The sequence below is a fragment of the Dendrobates tinctorius genome, unplaced genomic scaffold, assembly GCF_039654945.1.
Source record: "Dendrobates tinctorius isolate UK_male_01 unplaced genomic scaffold, ASM3965494v1 ptg000548l, whole genome shotgun sequence".
Taxonomy (NCBI): domain Eukaryota; kingdom Metazoa; phylum Chordata; class Amphibia; order Anura; family Dendrobatidae; genus Dendrobates; species Dendrobates tinctorius.
Genome location: NW_027362206.1, coordinates 1,123,514 through 1,146,232, shown reverse-complemented (window position 1 = coordinate 1,146,232; position 22,719 = coordinate 1,123,514). Strand labels below are relative to the sequence as shown.

Below are 22,719 nucleotides of genomic sequence, written 5' to 3'. Positions count from 1 at the left end.
CTGATAAAAATTTGCTGCCACCTACCAGACTGATCAAGATGAAACAAGGTGGACATTTCAGGAAGACAATGATCTCAAACACACAGCCGACCAACTCTCAGTTGGTTTCAGGGAAAGAAACTAAAGCTGTTGGAATGGATCAGTCGATCACCAGACCTAATTCAAGAGAAAATGTATGAAAGGTACTAAACCTTCAAGTTTATAGAAGGAGCCACAGAAGCTTCAGGATGTGATCACACCTGAGCAATGCCTGTGACTAGTTTCTCCATACAGGAGGCGTCATGAAGCTTCATCAGCAACAAAGGCTTTTGTATTAAATATTTATTACATTTCAGTTAGCGTGTTCAATACTTTTTCTCTGTGTTTTTCTCATTATTACATATAATTTAATTTATGGACATCTATAGATGATTTATTTGCCTGTGTGGATTGGATGGGCTGTTACCGACATCTGGTGAATATTTCATGTCAATAGCACTTATAAAAATAAAGTTACTTAGAAAACTGGTGACGTTTTCAATATTTCTTTCACCGCTGTAGATGTTATGGAGGCCCAGCTTCATCTTTCATCTACCTGGTGACTCTCTGGACATTCCTGGGAATTCAGAGGAGACGGACATCTCTCCGGGGGATTTCTTACACAGAGGCCATCTGTAGGAAACAGCCAGACAAGAGAGTGTTACATGAGATGATGGGAGTAGTATCTAGGTGACCCTTTAACAGACATGAACGTCCCCCTCCTTACACTGCTGCTCGGACGTGAAATCAGTCGCCTGTTCTTTATCTATAACCTCATCCTTAATATCAATCAGATCTTCACCCTAAAATCGAAAAAAAAATTGAAATAAGCCACGAATCAGTGATTCAAGGGCGGATATATTGCATGTGCAGCCAGTGAGGACCCGTAGGTGGAGAGGGACCCTGCAGGGCGGCTAACACTGAGGGCAATTTGGCCTGTTTACTTGGTCCCAAGGCTCTGGGGGGTTCTGGCCAAATTGCCCTCATGTGCAGAGGGCATGGAGCAATCCCTGCTGATCCGCTGCCTACAGGAGAAAATGGCAGCGGAGCGGAGCTGCAGAGATCCATCCTGCTTCCTGACCAGCGCTTCCTATCTGACGCAGGAGCGTGGCTGGATGACGTTAGCATTCAGCGCGCATCTGTGGCAATGATGGGGTGGAGGGGGAGAACAATGATGGAGGTGGTGGAGAGGGCAATGATGGGGTGGAGGGGGAGAACAATGATGGAGGTGTGGAGATGGCAATGATGGAGGTGATGGGGGAAGGTAATGATTGGGGTGGTGGAGAGGGCAATGATGGGGGTGTTGGACAGGGCAATGATGGAGGTGGTGGAGAGGGCAGTGATGCAGGTGATGGGAGAAGGTAATGATTGGGGTGGTGGAGAGGGCAAAGATTGGGGTGGTGGAGAGAGCAATAATGGGGGTGGTGGACAGGGCAATGATGGGGTGGTGGAGAGGGCAATTATTGGGGTGGTAAGAGGGTAATGGTGGAGAGGGCAATGATGGAGGTGGTGGAGAGGGCAATGATGGGGGTGATGGGGGAAGGTAATGATTGGGGTGGTGGAGAGAGCAATGATGAGGGTGGTGGACAGAGCAATGATGGAGATGGTGGAGAAGGCAATGATGGGGTGGTGTGGGGTGGTGGAGAAGGCAATGATGGGGGTGAGGAAGAGGACAATGATGGGACGTGGGGGATTGGGATGGGAGAAAGGGGGACTTATAATGGATTTACAAACAGGGCAAGGTGGAGGAAGATGTTAGATAAAGATATAAAATGAATTGGGTGAAGGAGGAGGGTGCTAAGCCCCTGACAACGTTCTTCTCCATATCACAATTCATTGTGATGCAATCGGGGACTTAAAATTTATTGGGGATTGGGAGAGGAGGCGATAAGGTGCATAGTACTCTTTATAATGAACTGAAAGGTGGGAGAAGATTCTATCAGGGACTTGTAATGAATTGGGAGGGGGCGGACCATGCTCAGTACCTGACAGAATCATAATGAATTTGGGGTGGAAGGAGATGCTATCAAGTACTTATAATGAAAGGACGGACACAGGACAGGGACTAAGGCTGTGTGCACACATTCAGGATTTGCAGGAGAAAATTCTGCTGCATATCCTAATATGTTGGCAGGAAGAAAGTTGCATAAAACACATTTATTTTTTTCCACATTTTTGCCATGCTTTTGCTAGTATTTTCCCCATTAGTACGGGTGAAATATGCTGCAAGAATTGACATTATGCAGATTTTAATTTGCTGCAAATCTGCAAGGAAAAAATAAGCAACGTGTGCATGAGACGTCAGGGATCTCATTCACTTTTTCTGTACTGTAAACCTTGCATATATTCCGTGTGCACACAGCCTTACAGGCAATTGGGGAGAGTCACAGACGGAGTAATGCATATGCAAGGAGTCAGAGATGATAGGTAATGGGGGCACAGCGCTGCTTATCACTTTATATTGGTGCGTGGCTAATAGTATATTAATGGTGGGGTACATATCTGTATTCGGGGGGAGGCACATGTATGTATACAGTGTACAGTGGGGAAAAAAAGTATTTAGTCAGTCAGCAATAGTGCAAGTTCCACCACTTAAAAAGATGAGAGGCGTCTGTAATTTACATCATAGGTAGACCTCAACTATGGGAGACAAACTGAGAAAAGAAAATCCAGAAAATCACATTGTCTGTTTTTTTTTCATTTTATTTGCATATTATATAGTGGAAAATAAGTATTTGGTCAGAAACAAAATTTCATCTCAATACTTTGTGATATATCCTTTGTTAGCAATGACAGAGGTCAAACGTTTTCTGTAAGTCTTCACAAGGTTGCCACACACTGTTGTTGGTATGTTGGCCCATTCCTCCATGCAGATCTCCTCTAGAGCAGTGATGTTTTTGGCTTTTCGCTTGGCAACACGGACTTTCAACTCCCTCCAAAGGTTTTCTATAGGGTTGAGATCTGGAGACTGGCTAGGCCACTCCAGGACCTTGAAATGCTTCTTACGAAGCCACTCCTTCGTTGCCCTGGCGGTGTGCTTTGGATCATTGTCATGTTGAAAGACCCAGCCACGTTTCATCTTCAATGCCCTTGCTGATGGAAAGAGGTTTGCACTCAAAATCTCACGATACATGGCCCCATTCATTCTTTCATGTACCCGGATCAGTCGTCCTGGCCCCTTTGCAGAGAAACAGCCCCAAAGCATGATGTTTCCACCACCATGCTTTACAGTAGGTATGGTGTTTGATGGATGCAACTCAGTATTCTTTTTCCTCCAAACACGACAAGTTGTGTTTCTACCAAACAGTTCCAGTTTGGTTTCATCAGACCATAGGACATTCTCCCAAAACTCCTCTGGATCATCCAAATGCTCTCTAGCAAACTTCAGACGGGCCCGGACATGTACAGGCTTAAGCAGTGGGACACGTCTGGCACTGCAGGATCTGAGTCCACGGTGGCGTAGTGTGTTACTTATGGTAGACCTTGTTACATTGGTCCCAGCTCTCTGCAGTTCATTCACTAGGTCCCCCCGCGTGGTTCTGGGATTTTTGCTCACCGTTCTTGTGATCATTCTGACCCCACGGGGTGGGATTTTGCGTGGAGCACCAGATCGAGGGAGATTATCAGTGGTCTTGTATGTCTTCCATTTTCTAACTATTGCTCCCACAGTTGATTTCTTCACTCCAAGCTGGTTGGCTATTGCAGATTCAGTTTTCCCAGCCTGGTGCAGGGCTACAATTTTGTTTCTGGTGTCCTTTGACAGCTCTTTGGTCTTCACCATAGTGGAGTTTGGAGTCAGACTGTTTGAGGGTGTGCACAGGTGTCTTTATACTGATAACAAGTTTAAACAGGTGCCATTACTACAGGTAATGAGTGGAGGAAAGAGGAGACTCTTAAAGAAGAAGTTACAGGTCTGTGAGAGCCAGAAATCTTGATTGCTTGTTTCTGACCAAATACTTATTTTCCACCATAATATGCAAATAAAATGAAAAAAAAAACAGACAATGTGATTTTCTGGATTTTTTTTTCTCAGTTTGTCTCCCATAGTTGAGGTCTACCTATGATGTAAATTACAGACACCTCTCATCTTTTTAAGTGGTGGAACTTGCACTATTGCTGACTGACTAAATACTTTTTTTCCCCACTGTATGTATTATTTTCTGGGCTGAGACGATGATGGTGACAAGACGAATTCGTGGCTGGGAGATGTCGACATCAAGGTCTGAGCAGATGGAGAAAAAACAGGAGAAAGCGGCTCTAATCAGACGGGACGTCAGCGGTAAGTGCCTGGATGTGGATATTATTCTGTGACGTTGAGTGATGATGTTATCTGTACAATCCCTTATTCTACATTCTCACATTTGTGTAAACAAAAAGCAAAAAACAAATATCCAGAACTAAAAAGTAAAAAATAAACTGCAAATAATGCAGAAAGGTGATAATAATAATAATAAGGGTATTTAGTAAACATAATTTTGATCAAAATAATGTAGAAGCCATCCCGCCACGTCACGGCAACCCTTGTGGGACAGTCTCTAGTATTTAAAACCTTTTCACTTGCCAAGTGACGTGAATGTGAGCAAGGATCGAGCGGCTGAACCACTAGGAACAGCTTAGGCCAGACAGGACGGCTTTCCCAGCTCAGAAAGAGGGCGGTCACACCCATATATGCACTGAATGCACAATAAATCAACGCTTATTGTTTTCTCTGATTAATGGTCATGTGTTAATAAGCACTTACATTGTGCATACACATTAACGTACGGTCTCAGTTCAGACTCGTTTTATTCATTTATTGAAAAGGTTTTAAATACTAGAGTTAGGACTGTCCCACAAGGGTTGCCGTGACGTGGCGGGATGGCTTCTACATTATTTTGATCAAAATTATGTTTACTAAATACCCTTATTATTATTATTACTTTTATGCATTATTTGCAGTTTATTTTTTACTTTTCAGTTCAGGATATTTGTGTTTTTCGCTTTTTGTTTTCTCTGGTTAATGGTCATGTGTTAATATGCACTTACGTTCTCAGTTCAGACTCCAGTTTTTTATTCTCACATTTGTGTGAAATGTCCGTGTGCTGCAGGTTTTTTTTTATCAGATGGGACACTGACTTGTACAGTGTTATAGTGCACTCACTTATTATGTATAGCAAAGACCCTTAGCATACAGTGTACTCACTTATTATGTACAGCAGAGTCCCATAGCATCTACAACCCCTGGCAAAAATTATGGAATCACCGGCCTCGGAGGATGTGCATTCAGTTGTTTAATTTTGTAGAAATAAAGCCGATCACAGACCTGGCACAAAACTAACGTCAATTCAAATGGCAACTTTCTGGCTTTAAGAAACAGTAAAAGAAATCAAGAACAAAAAATCTGGTAGTCAGTAACTGTTATTTTTTTAGACCAAGCATAGGGGAAAAAATATGGAATCACTCAATTCTGACGAAAAATTATGGAATCATGAAAAACAAACCAACAAAAAACCCTCCAACCCATCCATCACTAGTATTTTGTTGCGCCACCTCTGGCTTTTCTAACGGCTTGCAGTCACTGAGGCTTGGACTTAATGAGTGTCAGACAGTTCTCTTCATTAATCTGGCTCCAACTTTCTCTGATTGTTGCTGCCAGATCAGCTCTGCAGGTTGGAGTCTTCTCATCGACCATTTTCTTCAACTTCCACCAAAGATTTTCAATTGGATTGAGATCCGGACTATTTGCAGGCCATGACATTGACCTCATGTGTCTTTTTTCACGGTTTTTGCTCTATGGCAGGAAGCATTATCATCTTGAAAAATGATTTCATCATCCCCAAACATCCTTTCAATTGATGGGATAATAAAAGTCTCCAAAACATCAGCATAAACTTGTGCATTTATTGAAGATTGTGACGAACGGCGCCGCCAGTGCCACCAAATTGTAACAAACGACAGCGGACCCTGTGCCACCAATGTGTCACGATCCCACCACTGGCACCAGTAGGTCAGCGGACGGAGGGACGCGACGCAGTGCCGGCACACGGATATCACAGGCACAGTGGAGGCTTATCTTAGTTATCCCACCACCGGCACTATGTGACAAAAATATACAGCAAGCTAATCTTGCCCTAACAATTTACAGCAGGGGGGTATTTTGGATGCCCCACCACTGCTAACAACCTTCCAAGAACTGCGGAGATTTATGTATATCCCACCTTCTCAGTTTCACTTTGGAACTCGCAGCTCTCCGGCACCCCCCTTACCCTCAGGTCAGTCAGGGAACTGCACCTAGGATAATTAGTCGCCGGACGGGCTGCTTGTTGTGCACGGGCAATTAGGCTACTGCAGTAAAGGAATTATCAATGCTGTGGCCGCAGCCCGTCATTCAGCAATATAAGACCCTTCCGGACTGCCAACCAGCCTAACCAACCTCACACACCACACTGCCACCAGCCACGCTTTACTTAATCAAAGAGTTAATTAAGAGGGTCCGTGGCAAACCCCCAAATTAGTAGCGATTATCTAACAAAGGCGCATAGTTCGTTTCTTAGAGCATGGAGACAGAGCTAATAGATTTTATCATTTATTCCCAAAAGGGCAGTGATTACATAGATAAAGAATTGTTACAAAATCGAGACATTAAGTATGTACAATGCAAATATGAAAATAACATGGATGAAAGAACAGAGGGTCACACTTACATGTGCTTAGGTGGTATTAGGCAAACCATGTGGCTGGGGAAAGAAGGCGGAGCCACACGTCTCCACTCATCTGGGGTTCTTGTCAGCACAGACTCTGTAGCTCCAACTGAGCTCATTGTCCCCTTGCATCCCTTATGGTCTTGGCTGCGTGACCTCAGCAAAAGGGGCCGGCTGGAGAGGTTCCACCCCCTTACTCTCTAGGTTGAAATTTTACTAAAACTTTATATTAACCATATCTTCATGAGGGAAGCTCGCACAAACACATATATGGTATCATTCTTTGCAGTTTGTTTATTACAATAATTCAAAACCAAATATGCAGTAGTTCAGACACAACGTTTAGAAGGAATCCATATCTCAGTTTCTGGGGCTGCTAGAACCGTGAAAACTAGGGGTAGAAAAGCTTTTTTCGTGCCCGTCGCAGGAATATAATTATTATATATCTGTGGTGTATGATTTTTGCAATATGACTTGTTTTAATACTACTCATATTGATCCTAGCACATGTCTAGAGGACAAAGGACTTCCGTTCCTGGCTGCAGGGAGGGGGGAAGGGAGAATCCTCATTGTGATCTCAGATTTCACTGAGCTGCAAGCAGGAAGACGCTGGTGTGTGTGTTGTGGGGGAAGAGGAGGGGTTGCAGCTACATGACAGGCTGAATCTCCTCAGTGTGTAGCAAAGGGAGGTTCTGGAAAGTTCTGCAAAATCATATCTTACATTACAAAGATGTAATGACAGCCATCTCCCCAGTGCCTTTACCTGACATGCAGCCCCATGTCATCAATGACTGTGGAAATTTGCATGTTCTCTTTAGGCAGTCATCTTTATAAATCTCATTGGATCAGCACCAAACAAAAGTTCCAGCATCATCACCTTGCCGAATGCAGATTGGCGATTCATCACTGAATATGACTTTCATCCAGTCATCCACAGTCCACGATTGCTTTTCCTTAGCCCATTGTAACCTTGTTTTTTTCTGTTTAGGTGTTAATGAAGGCTTTCGTTTAGCTTTTCTGTATGTAAATCCCATTTCCTTTAGGCGGTTTCTTACAGTTCGGTCACAGACGTTGATTCCAGTTTCCTCCCCTTCGTTCCTCATTTGTTTTGTTGTGCATTTCCTGTTTTGGAGACATATTGCTTTAAGTTTCCGGTCTTGACGCTTTGATGTCTTCCTTGGTCTACCAGTATATTTGCCTTTAACAACCTTCCTATGTTGTTTGTATTTGGTCCAGATTTTAGACACAGTTGACTGAACAACCAACATCTTTTGCAACATTGCGTGATGATTTACCCTCTTTTAAGAGTTTGATAATCCTCTTCTGTGTTTCAATTGACATCTCTCGTGTTGGAGCCATGATTCATGTCAGACCACTTGGTGCAACAGCTCTCCAAGGTGTGATCACTCCTTTTTAGATGCAGACTAACGAGCAGATCTAATTTGATGCAGGTGTTAATTTTGAGAATGAAAATTTAGAGGGTGATTCCATAATTTTTTCCCACAGAAATGAGTGATTCCATAATTTTTCCCCTCTGCTTGGTCTAAAAAAGTAACCATTACTGACTACCACATTTTTTTGTTCTTGATTTCTTTTACTGTTTCTTAAAGCCAGAAAGTTGCCATTTGAAATGACTTTAGTTTTGTGTCATGTCTGTGATCGGCTTTTTTTCTACAGAATTAAAGAACTATGAAACATAGTGATCTCTGTAGACAATACGCTACATCTAGATCAAAAAAGTGTGATAGAAACACTCGTTAAATAAAATTCCAATTTTTATTTCAACATGTAAATATAAAATAAAGTGCCTCATACCATAAAAAGATCAGAGTTTAGCGTATACATAAGTTCAAGGAACATGAAGAAGAGACCTATATTGTTAAATGCATATCAAAATTGTGCATGAATGTTTTCTATCATGTCTGTAAAAATATTTTAGAGAAATAAATATAAGACCAAAACCATCGCTGTGATCTCATATTATTGGAAGCGCACCATATCATTGCTATGCAGAGATAAATTATCCGCTTTCAATTTATTTTTTGTATTTCCTAATAAAATCTTCCTTTTTCATAAATATTGCAACAAACCGCATGGCCTAATTGGTTGTCATTCCCATGATATTGCTTCAGATTAGCGCTACAGTGTCCACAAAATAAAACAGTGGAAAAACCGCATCAGTCAGTACGTGGCATGCTTAGCCCATTAACAACGTCTAGAGACGCCCCTGTTCATAATACAGAGAAAGTGCCACCGACATGTATCCACCTTCTGTGCTGTGTATATGTTCATTAGAAGGAATCCCTTATCGCGTGCTCCTTACTGATATTGTAAACCATACTTCACCGCAGAGTCTGCTTCCAGGGAAAGTGCCTCAGTATAGACCCATAATGCAGCAGATTCCTTACAGCGTACTCCTTGTTAATAAGGGACACGGTACTTTGCCATACTTAGCCTACTGAGAAAGGTGCCTCAGTATAGACCCATAATGCAGCAGATTCCTTACAGCGTACTCCTTGTTAATAAGTGACACGGTACTTTGCCATACTTAGCCTACTGAGAAAGGTGCCTCAGTATAGACCCATAATGCAGCAGATTCCTTACAGCGTACTCCTTGTTAATAAGGGACACGGTACTTTGCCATACTTAGCCTACTGAGAAAGGTGCCTCAGTATAGACCCATAATGCAGCAGATTCCTTACAGCGTACTCCTTGTTAATAAGTGACACGGTACTTTGCCATACTTAGCCTACTGAGAAAGGTGCCTCAGTATAGACCCATAATGCAGCAGATTCCTTACAGCGTACTCCTTGTTAATAAGTGATACGGTACTTTGCCATACTTAGCCTACTGAGAAAGGTGCCTCAGTATAGACCCATAATGCAGCAGATTCCTTACAGCGTACTCCTTGTTAATAAGGGACACGGTACTTAGCCATACTTAGCCTACTGAGAAAGGTGCCTCAGTATAGACCCATAATGCAGCAGATTCCTTGCAGCGTACTCCTTGTTAATAAGTGACACGGTACTTTGCCATACTTAGCCTACTGAGAAAGGTGCCTCAGTATAGACCCATAATGCAGCAGATTCCTTACAGCGTACTCCTTGTTAATAAGTGACACGGTACTTTGCCATACTTAGCCTACTGAGAAAGGTGCCTCAGTATAGACCCATAATGCAGCAGATTCCTTACAGCGTACTCCTTGTTAATAAGGGACACGGTACTTTGCCATACTTAGCCTACTGAGAAAGGTGCCTCAGTATAGACCCATAATGCAGCAGATTCCTTACAGCGTACTCCTTGTTAATAAGGGACACGGTACTTTGCCATACTTAGCCTACTGAGAAAGGTGCCTCAGTATAGACCCATAATGCAGCAGATTCCTTACAGCGTACTCCTTGTTAATAAGTGACACGGTACTTTACCATACTTAGCCTACTGAGAAAGGTGCCTCAGTATAGACCCATAATGCAGCAGATTCCTTACAGCGTACTCCTTGTTAATAAGGGACACGGTACTTTGCCGTACTTAGCCTACTGAGAAAGGTGCCTCAGTATAGACCCATAATGCAGCAGATTCCTTACAGCGTACTCCTTGTTAATAAGGGACACGGTACTTTGCCGTACTTAGCCTACTGAGAAAGGTGCCTCAGTATAGACCCATAATGCAGCAGATTCCTTACAGCGTACTCCTTGTTAATAAGGGACACGGTACTTTGCCATACTTAGCCTACTGAGAAAGGTGCCTCAGTATAGACCCATAATGCAGCAGATTCCTTACAGCGTACTCCTTGTTCATAAGTGACACGGTACTTTGCCATACTTAGCCTACTGAGAAAGGTGCATCAGTATAGACCCATAATGCAGCAGATTCCTTACAGCGTACTCCTTGTTAATAAGTGACACGGTACTTTCCCATACTTAGCCTACTGAGAAAGGTGCCTCAGTATAGACCCATAATGCAGCAGATTCCTTACAGTGTACTCCTTGTTAATAAGTGACACGGTACTTTGCCATACTTAGCCTACTGAGAAAGGTGCCTCAGTATAGACCCATAATGCAGCAGATTCCTTACAGCGTACTCCTTGTTCATAAGTGACACGGTACTTTGCCATACTTAGCCTACTGAGAAAGGTGCCTCAGTATAGACCCATAATGCAGCAGATTCCTTACAGCGTACTCCTTGTTAATAAGTGACACCGTACTTTGCCATACTTAGCCTACTGAGAAAGGTGCCTCAGTATAGACCCATAATGCAGCAGATTCCTTACAGCGTACTCCTTGTTAATAAGGGACACGGTACTTTGCCATACTTAGCCTACTGAGAAAGGTGCCTCAGTATAGACCCATAATGCAGCAGATTCCTTACAGCGTACTCCTTGTTAATAAGGGACACGGTACTTTGCCATACTTAGCCTACTGAGGAAGGTGCCTCAGTATAGACCCATAATGCAGCAGATTCCTTACAGCGTACTCCTTGTTAATAAGTGACACGGTACTTTGCCATACTTAGCCTACTGAGAAAGGTGCCTCAGTATAGACCCATAATGCAGCAGATTCCTTACAGCGTACTCCTTGTTAATAAGGGACACGGTACTTTGCCATACTTAGCCTACTGAGAAAGGTGCCTCAGTATAGACCCATAATGCAGCAGATTCCTTACAGCGTACTCCTTGTTAATAAGGGACACGGTACTTTGCCATACTTAGCCTACTGAGAAAGGTGCCTCAGTATAGACCCATAATGCAGCAGATTCCTTACAGCGTACTCCTTGTTAATATGTGACACGGTACTTTGCCATACTTAGCCTACTGAGAAAGGTGCCTCAGTATAGACCCATAATGCAGCAGATTCCTTACAGCGTACTCCTTGTTAATAAGGGACACGGTACTTTGCCATACTTAGCCTACTGAGAAAGGTGCCTCAGTATAGACCCATAATGCAGCAGATTCCTTACAGCGTACTCCTTGTTAATATGTGACACGGTACTTTGCCATACTTAGCCTACTGAGAAAGGTGCCTCAGTATAGACCCATAATGCAGCAGATTCCTTACAGCGTACTCCTTGTTAATAAGGGACACGGTACTTTGCCATACTTAGCCTACTGAGAAAGGTGCCTCAGTATAGACCCATAATGCAGCAGATTCCTTACAGCGTACTCCTTGTTAATAAGTGACACGGTACTTTGCCATACTTAGCCTACTGAGAAAGGTGCCTCAGTATAGACCCATAATGCAGCAGATTCCTTACAGCGTACTCCTTGTTAATAAGGGACACGGTACTTTGCCATACTTAGCCTACTGAGAAAGGTGCCTCAGTATAGACCCATAATGCAGCAGATTCCTTACAGCGTACTCCTTGTTAATATGTGACACGGTACTTTGCCATACTTAGCCTACTGAGAAAGGTGCCTCAGTATAGACCCATAATGCAGCAGATTCCTTACAGCGTACTCCTTGTTAATAAGGGACACGGTACTTTGCCATACTTAGCCTACTGAGAAAGGTGCCTCAGTATAGACCCATAATGCAGCAGATTCCTTACAGCGTACTCCTTGTTAATAAGGGACACGGTACTTTGCCATACTTAGCCTACTGAGAAAGGTGCCTCAGTATAGACCCATAATGCAGCAGATTCCTTACAGCGTACTCCTTGTTAATAAGGGACACGGTACTTTGCCATACTTAGCCTACTGAGAAAGGTGCCTCAGTATAGACCCATAATGCAGCAGATTCCTTACAGCGTACTCCTTGTTAATATGTGACACGGTACTTTGCCATACTTAGCCTACTGAGAAAGGTGCCTCAGTATAGACCCATAATGCAGCAGATTCCTTACAGCGTACTCCTTGTTAATAAGGGACACGGTACTTTGCCATACTTAGCCTACTGAGAAAGGTGCCTCAGTATAGACCCATAATGCAGCAGATTCCTTACAGCGTACTCCTTGTTAATATGTGACACGGTACTTTGCCATACTTAGCCTACTGAGAAAGGTGCCTCAGTATAGACCCATAATGCAGCAGATTCCTTACAGCGTACTCCTTGTTCATAAGTGACACGGTACTTTGCCATACTTAGCCTACTGAGAAAGGTGCCTCAGTATAGACCCATAATGCAGCAGATTCCTTACAGCGTACGCCTTGTTCATAAGTGACACGGTACTTTGCCCTACTTAGCCTACTGAGAAAGGTGCCTCAGTATAGACCCATAATGCAGCAGATTCCTTACAGCGTACTCCTTGTTAATAAGGGACACGGTACTTTGCCATACTTAGCCTACTGAGAAAGGTGCCTCAGTATAGACCCATAATGCAGCAGATTCCTTACAGCGTACTCCTTGTTAATAAGGGACACGGTACTTTGCCATACTTAGCCTACTGAGAAAGGTGCCTCAGTATAGACCCATAATGCAGCAGATTCCTTACAGCGTACTCCTTGTTAATAAGGGACACGGTACTTTGCCATACTTAGCCTACTGAGAAAGGTGCCTCAGTATAGACCCATAATGCAGCAGATTCCTTACAGCGTACTCCTTGTTAATAAGGGACACGGTACTTTGCCATACTTAGCCTACTGAGAAAGGTGCCTCAGTATAGACCCATAATGCAGCAGATTCCTTACAGCGTACTCCTTGTTAATAAGTGACACGGTACTTTGCCATACTTAGCCTACTGAGAAAGGTGCCTCAGTATAGACCCATAATGCAGCAGATTCCTTACAGCGTACTCCTTGTTAATAAGTGACACGGTACTTTGCCATACTTAGCCTACTGAGAAAGGTGCCTCAGTATAGACCCATAATGCAGCAGATTCCTTACAGTGTACTCCTTGTTAATAAGTGACACGGTACTTTGCCATACTTAGCCTACTGAGAAAGGTGCCTCAGTATAGACCCATAATGCAGCAGATTCCTTACAGCGTACTCCTTGTTAATAAGTGACACGGTACTTTGCCATACTTAGCCTACTGAGAAAGGTGCCTCAGTATAGACCCATAATGCAGCAGATTCCTTACAGCGTACTCCTTGTTAATAAGTGACACGGTACTTTGCCATACTTAGCCTACTGAGAAAGGTGCCTCAGTATAGACCCATAATGCAGCAGATTCCTTACAGCGTACGCCTTGTTCATAAGTGACACGGTACTTTGCCATACTTAGCCTACTGAGAAAGGTGCCTCAGTATAGACCCATAATGCAGCAGATTCCTTACAGCGTACTCCTTGTTAATAAGGGACACGGTACTTTGCCATACTTAGCCTACTGAGAAAGGTGCCTCAGTATAGACCCATAATGCAGCAGATTCCTTACAGCGTACTCCTTGTTAATAAGGGACACGGTACTTTGCCATACTTAGCCTACTGAGAAAGGTGCCTCAGTATAGACCCATAATGCAGCAGATTCCTTACAGCGTACTCCTTGTTAATAAGTGACACGGTACTTTGCCATACTTAGCCTACTGAGAAAGGTGCCTCAGTATAGACCCATAATGCAGCAGATTCCTTACAGCGTACTCCTTGTTAATAAGTGACACGGTACTTTGCCATACTTAGCCTACTGAGAAAGGTGCCTCAGTATAGACCCATAATGCAGCAGATTCCTTACAGCGTACGCCTTGTTCATAAGTGACACGGTACTTTGCCATACTTAGCCTACTGAGAAAGGTGCCTCAGTATAGACCCATAATGCAGCAGATTCCTTACAGTGTACTCCTTGTTAATAAGTGACACGGTACTTTGCCATACTTAGCCTACTGAGAAAGGTGCCTCAGTATAGACCCATAATGCAGCAGATTCCTTACAGCGTACTCCTTGTTCATAAGTGACACGGTACTTTGCCATACTTAGCCTACTGAGAAAGGTGCCTCAGTATAGACCCATAATGCAGCAGATTCCTTACAGCGTACTCCTTGTTAATAAGTGACACGGTACTTTGCCATACTTAGCCTACTGAGAAAGGTGCCTCAGTATAGACCCATAATGCAGCAGATTCCTTACAGCGTACTCCTTGTTAATAAGTGACACGGTACTTTGCCATACTTAGCCTACTGAGAAAGGTGCCTCAGTATAGACCCATAATGCAGCAGATTCCTTACAGCGTACTCCTTGTTCATAAGTGACACGGTACTTTGCCATACTTAGCCTACTGAGAAAGGTGCCTCAGTATAGACCCATAATGCAGCAGATTCCTTACAGCGTACTCCTTGTTAATAAGTGACACGGTACTTTGCCATACTTAGCCTACTGAGAAAGGTGCCTCAGTATAGACCCATAATGCAGCAGATTCCTTACAGCGTACTCCTTGTTAATAAGTGACACGGTACTTTGCCATACTTAGCCTACTGAGAAAGGTGCCTCAGTATAGACCCATAATGCAGCAGATTCCTTACAGCGTACTCCTTGTAAATAAGTGACACGGTACTTTGCCATACTTAGCCTACTTAGAAAGGTGCCTCAGTATAGACCCATAATGCAGCAGATTCCTTACAGCGTACTCCTTGTTAATAAGTGACACGGTACTTTGCCATACTTAGCCTACTGAGAAAGGTGCCTCAGTATAGACCCATAATGCAGCAGATTCCTTACAGCGTACTCCTTGTTCATAAGTTGCACGGTACTTTGCCATACTTAGCCTACTGAGAAAGGTGCCTCAGTATAGATGCATAATATGGTGAGAATGCCGCACTAATTAGTGAATTCCATATTTTGCACAAAGAAGACAAAAAGCACACTAAGGCAGTTCCCAATACTGCCATATGCTTTGCACAATGCAAAGTCTCATTATGAGTGTAGACCGAAGCATATAGCAACGGCTGCACATAAAGCTACGCTCTATCACGCCTCACGACCAGACATGCAAGTCACACTATAAAGGTGTCATAAATACATATTACCTGTTCCCAGCTCTTGCTACATAGATGCCAAATGGCCCGCTAAAGATCCTAAACCCCGACGCGCGTTTCGCTGTCAATGCTTCCTCCAGGGGGTGTGTGTATGTAATGGGCCGTCACCATATTTGTATCAACTGCTGACCAAAGATAATAAGCAGGGTTTGGCCATAGTAGCTCGTTCATTCATACATTTTCTCACTAGTTGCAGCCAAATTAGGATAGAGGGCAGGTGGCATAGTGACCGCTGTTGCACCGCATTAAATTGTAACCCAGCAGTGCTGACAGCTGCCAGACCACATTAAATCATGACAATGTGATGCTAACACTCTCCAATTTCTTGCAGTACCTTCAGCCATCACAGTGCACAGCATTGCACCGCATTTATATATAACAAAGCAACGCTGACAGCCGCCAGACCCCGTGAAATCATAGCGGAGTGATGTTCACATGCGGCAAATATCATCTAATTTCTTTTACCAATTTTCAGTATTTATGGCCCAATTGAATTCACAGTTGAGCGACATACTGCCTGTGGCTCATAGCACAGTCAGATCCCAGCAGTGCGGTGTTAGCATGCTGAGCAGTGTCTCCAGCGTCAGCCACCCATTTCACAGATCAGCCAGTCTATAGGAAGTAGATGATGAATGGCAGCCGCCTAACCTCACGACTGTAGCGCGGACACGGCAGGTCATCACTAGCGATCTCCATCACCTGCAGCTGCCAACATGACCGACGCACTTGGACCAACGTTCTACATCCTACATACTCCCAACACTGTGAATGGAGAGCACCGTACACGGAAATATACTCCTAGGAAGACACACAGCTTTCTACAATAGCTGTGCACTACATTCAGACAATCACGGGGCAGACGTGACTAATGTGAGCACCCAGCACATCTGCAGCAGACACAGCACAGTGGCGGCTATCTTCCCACTGTTTTATCTGTTTCCCAGCAGTGGATATTTGATTTCAGATAAATATTGAAGATGATGTTTCTAAAAAATTGTACAGACCCGAATCAATAAGAAAAGGAAGGGAAAATATTAAAGTAATATTAATAAAAAATGATAATATATGAAAAACACAAAAGAAAGGGTGACCAAATAAATGTAAATACTGTATAGAGAAGAAATGTTCGCCTGGCCACCTAATGACAGTATGGGTGCTGATCGGCCCCTGCAGGTGGGAACCAAACTCAGCCATTCCACAGATCGGCAGATCGGACAGCACCAGTCCTCTCTATAGGCACAATGTGTAATATAGGGGATGAATGGGATAATTCATCGAAGATTTATATTGCTGCAAGTGTATAAGCTTACAAAAATAAGACTAAAAAAGTGTAACAAAGCTAATCAGTGACATAGAACTGCTGATAGTAAATAAAGACACACCATCAGTGAACTATAGTGAATGGACCGTGAAAAGGAGCCTATGTGGGTGCGAAAACATGAAAAACTAAAAATACTATAACAAGAAATACTGATAATAATAATAATAATATACCCTCATAAAAAATACTAACATAAAACCCCATTATATCAAATATTTACCAAATTTTACAATTGCCATCTACAACTGTAGAGAGCTCGGAACTCGGCTCCATTTCTCTAGTGAGGAGACAACCTTCCATACCACATGTCTTGTAATGTCCCTGCATGGCACAAGTGTAACACGCCATCCTAACTGAAGACATGGCAGCTATGATCGAGTCATAGAATAGAAGATCATCCGTATACATAACACGACCATTCACACAGATACTAAATATCACAAAGTATCACTCAAAAACGTCCACATTCCTCCAGCAGATATTCACTACTCTCGTCCTCTGTGCATTAGTTTCCAAGACTCTTCATACAAGGAAGTAACTCTTCCTCCTGACCAGCCGTTCACGTGACCCCCGACGCCATAGATTACAGACCGCAGTTGTACAATCATGGACCTATGTTACTAAAAACAACACGAATTAAAAACAAGACAATGAACACAGACACAGAAGAGGACAGAAATAAAAAAACAGAATACTTGGAAAGAAAAACTGTGCAACAGTATCCACATCAGATCTCACCGGAAGGCTCCAAAGCCAAGATTCTCACTCAGACCTTGGGGAGTGAATGGGCCGAGTCTATAGATCCGGCGGCTTTCAACCTGGGCCAACAATGTGCCCAGATCCCCCCTCTGGATCCCACATTATATCTATCCCCTTTACCTCCATACAGTAGGGATTACAGTCATGAACCCTCTTATAGTGTCTGGGGATTGTCTTCCAACCCGCCACATCCTCAACCAGATGGTGTTCTCTCACACGAACCCTTAGTTCTCTAGTAGGAAGGCCTATGTATCCCTTACCACAAGGGCCGGCCAGACTGAGAACCTTTTGACGAACACGTAATACATTTTCTAATTTGGTAACTTTTACATCCATTGTGATTTATCTTCAATAGAACAGATGTGTTTTTCCCATTTTTCAAGGTCATCATTGACCGCCTTAAAATTTTTTCCAGTTGTTCTACTTTTAATTCTTTATTTAAAGCTATTTCCAATTTTATTTCTTCTTCAGTCTTGTGAACTGAAAGAATGTTGCTTTCAATAATTATTTGTAAAAATTCCAAGGAACATGTGAAGATCTTCGATGTTAACATTACTTTGGTCATAGCATGTGAAAGACCTAATACGATGAGACTCCCCCTCCATGGGAAGATCTTTATCTGGAGAGTACAGCACCAATATATTATACACATAAATAAATTCCCGCTATACAACAAGTGCCGTCATCTCTCTAATCCACGCACAGTAACGATTATTATCACATCCTCAATTAATGAGAAAGCCCAACATGAAACTTTTCTAATATAAATGTAACAGAATATCTGTTCTTAATTTATTTATTCTTTTTTCACACCCTAGTACAGACTTCCCTGGACGGAATGTAGCCTCATTTATTATGTAATGTTACATGACTAAAACCTTTATGGCAAAAAACTTGTTCACAATATTTCCATAGATATAAAGACCATTCTGTGGTTTATTCGTACTCTATAGCGGTCACGAATCTCAATGTCCATATTATGGGGACCAATTATTAACATTTATCTACATTTTTCGCCTAATATATAATTATGGAAATCATTACAGAAAACTCGCCACATCGACCCTGTCGCTAAAACCTATCGGACCTGTCGCCTGTGTGTCTAATATCCATTTGGATTCTCGTCTGAGCAAAGTTTTATTAAGGTTCCCCCTTTGTGGTGGCGAAGATACTTTTTCAATTCCCGCGAAGGAAAGAAAACGAGGATCCGTTCCGTGTGCACTCCTAACATGACTGATCTAACGTGGAACCCTTTACCTGTTTTTGGGTCATTCCATGTCAAGTGAACCAATGATTTTTACCTCTATATTTTTAATTCTTTTGAGATTTTGTTATTTGGTAATAGTGTGTCAGAGAATGCAAAATGTGAAGGAAAAAAAAATTCTAGATTTTTTTTTTTATTTTTTATTGATTTTCAAAGTTCAGAAAAAGTGCGAATTTCGGTGTTGCCTGCCTTAACATTTCTCCTCATAACTCAGGCTAGAAAAAAGATAGACAAACAAAATAAACGCCAGTCTACCCAGAACTGTACAGGCTTTGACCAGATATGTCACAAGAGTATCTTTGTTAATATTTTAACCATGCGAATGCAAACGCAAAAGTTTAAAACACATTTCTGAAAAAAATGTTTAATTTAGAAATATCAAAAACTGCACATGTACCTGCTATGCTCCTAGCCACATCTGTACCAAAATTCAAGTTGGGATCATGATGGGATCATATTTTAAAAAATTAAACTATACAGTGTCAATTCCAGAATCTGGAATTCAGATCTGTTCAGCCTGTGGTCTAGAAGTGTGGGGTCTAGATTTACCAACTAATCCATGATTTTCAGAGATTACTGTATTATTACAGCTTAGAAGCAGGAGAGGACAGAGAAAGCTTTGATAGGGCTCAACCTGAGAATGAACAGACAGTGTAGACAGTGAATGCAGAGCGAATGACAGGCCAGCAGCACTGTCAGTCATGTTGAGTATCTGCCCACCGCAGAGTCAGGAAGTAAGACACAGAGCTTTCATGTCCTGACATGTTCACTCTTGAACAAACAATAGTCTCTACGGCATCAAGGGAGTCTGTGTGCTACAATATTGGGGAGTGTGTTTAAAGTTTGAGTAAACTTATATTAATAGTTTAATGCTTTTCTTATTAAGGGCCAATACACACACAGCGCTATTCTGAGTGATCATCGTTCAGAAAAATGCCCCTCATTGATTTCAATGGGGTTAACACATGCAGTGTTTTTTGAGTGAGTAAATCACTGCTTGCACTACTTTTTGATCTGCAATAAACGCCTTTATTACTATTTATATAAAAAGCTGCCATCGTTTTCACCAGCGATTAAAAAGACTAATGCAGATATAGTGAAAACAAGGTAGAAAAATGTGCCAAAACCGCAGCGTTTATCCGCAGACAGAAAAAGCTGTGTGTGCATTAGCCCTAATACTCACTTTATAGTAAGTTATATCTCAAGTGTACTGTAAATCCTTATTTTTATTACCCATCTTCCTTACATAATATTAACTGTAATTTTCTCACACAGCAATGGCTGCTACTTCTCAAAGAACAGCATTTTATAATATACGCTGTTGCAATCCTTTTGAAAAAACTGGACACACAACAAGAAAAAATCTTAGGCCGGTACAAGACTGGATGTTTCATATATATCCATCAATGCAGGCGTGAAAATATGTGACAGTTGTAGAAAGCAACTAGCAAAAGAGAAAAATGCTCAGCAGGCAGGAAATTTCGAAGAACCTGTAACTTCCAACACAGAGGATTTTATCAATCCTGATTTAACAATAGAGTATTTGAATAAATCACTTTCTAACATTGAAGAATCGCCCATTGCAAAAAAAAAGAATCCATTATCCAGGTTATTGCCAAAAAAAATTAGAAAAAGTTACAAAAAAATTGGCCCTTGAGCTCACAGGTGAAACAGTAGAAGGTGAAGGAAAAAATGACACTGATTCAGAGATCATTCTATAAATTCACCCACAGCAGAAGTGAACAGTTCATGATACTGACTCCACTACCGAAGGGTTGGACATGCAAAAGACTAGAAAATGAATTTAACGTTAGCAATAGAATGGCTAGAAAAGCCAAATCTCTAGGTGAACAAAAAGGTTTCATGTCTTGTCCTGCTCCTAAACCAGGCAAAACATTAGATGAAGCTATAGTGGGGAAAGTGAAAGATTTTTACAATAGTGATGAAGTGAGCCGAATTATGCCTGGCAAGAAAGATTGTGTGTCTATAAAAGTGAACGGTAAGAAAACTCCTGTCCAGAAGAGACTGGTTCTTACCAATTTGAAAGAAACCTATGAACTTTTTAAAGAAAAAAATTCCACTTCTGCCAAAATAGGATTTTCAAAATTTGATGACCTGCGACCGAAGAATTGTGCCCTGGCTGGTGGTAGTGGTACACACTCAGTATGCGTATGTACAACACACCAGAACACTAAGCTCATGATTGAAGGGGGTAAGCTGAAAGATATTCAGATTGGCGAGTCCAACCTTGGCGATTACAAAGTATGTCTGTCTCAAATATTGTGTCCAGAAAAGAGGTGGAGTTGTTATATCAATATTTGCAAAAAATGTCCTTCAGTATTGGCTCTCAAAGAAAAAATATTAAATTATTTTGAAGAGGCTATGGTAGATAATATAACTTATAAACAGTGGATATCTGTTGACAGATGTACTTTTGACACGGTTTTTAAAAGTGCAGAACTTTTAGTAGAATGTTTTTGTGAACAGCTGATAGTCCTTAAGAAACACTCATTTATATCTCGCCAACAGTCTGACTACTACAATCACCTCAAAGAAAGCATCAAACAGAATGAGGCCGTGATAAGCTTAGACTTTTCAGAGAACTTCCTTTGTTGTTCAGGATGAAGCACAGTCATTTCACTGGAACAATGAACAATCAACTGTGCAACCTTTTGCGATCTATTACAATGAGAATGGAGAAATAAAGTACAGAAGTGTAGTTATGATATCTGAGTACTTCATGATTCAATAGCTGTTCATTTATTCCAAAAAAAATTGATTTCAGTGATAAAAACAGACATCCTACCAAGTTTGAGCAAGGTCTACTACTTCTCAGATGGCTCTTCTGCACAGTATAAAAACAGGAAAAACTTTATAAATGTATGCCATCACAAGAAAGACTTTGGAGTGGAAGCTGAATGGCACTTTTTTGCCACTGCTCATGGCAAAGGTGTATGTGATGGTTTAGGAGGCACCGTGAAACCCCTTGCAGCCCGGGCTAGCCTCCAGAGGCCATATTCAGACCAAATCTTAACACCCATGCAACTTTTCAAATGGAGTGAGAAAAATATTCTTAACATCCAGTTCAAGTACTGTACAAACAAGGACTACAAAGAGGAGGAGAGTTTGTTAAAGCATCGGTTACAGGAAGCAGAACGCATCAAAGGGACTCAGCAATACCACACTGTCATTCCATGGAGTGAAACAGAAATAAAAACAAGGATTTTTTCATTCACCAAAGACAGTGAAGTGCATGAAGTGGTAGAATGCGGCACAAGATTGGCAATGGATGACATAACAGGTTATGTGACCTGTGAATATGATCGGCACTGGTGGCTGGCTACTGTACTCTCCAAAAATTGTGAAAATGAAGAAGTAGAAGTGACTTTTTTGCATCCTTCTTGCCCAGCGCCATCCTTTGTGTACCCAAGAAAACCAGACATTTTAAAAGTTAACAAAAATCAGATATTAACTCAGGTGGAGCCGAGCGCCAGGATCGGCCGCACATACTCTGACACAAAAGGAAATGGCCATTGCTAGTAAGCGCTTATGGACCAGATTACATTTCACCCACTAGAAGGGTCAAATTGATGATAAAAGGCCAGTTTAAAAATGTACTATTAATTGTTTGATTAGTTCATATTTTATAGAACAAGGATTTAACTACTGTACTATTCTTCTTAAACACTTCATAAATGACATGTTTAGTGATGAATCGTTACATGTATAAAAGGTGGTAAAAATATTGGTTCTTTTAATCTTGTTTTTAACATATAAT

General features: G+C 41.9%; 1 protein-coding gene across 2 annotated transcripts in view; it reads right to left on the bottom strand.

Moving 5' to 3' along the window:
- LOC141078374 (uncharacterized) overlaps positions 1 to 22,719 on the bottom strand; it is a 205,693-nt gene that overhangs the window by 16,307 nt on the left and 166,667 nt on the right. For both annotated transcript variants that reach the window (XM_073565119.1, XM_073565120.1), the window contains 2 exons: positions 746 to 821; positions 575 to 651 (listed from right to left, as the gene is read on the bottom strand). In XM_073565119.1, coding sequence (XP_073421220.1) covers positions 575 to 651; positions 746 to 821 — 153 coding nt within the window. The remainder of the gene's footprint in view (positions 1 to 574; positions 652 to 745; positions 822 to 22,719) is intronic.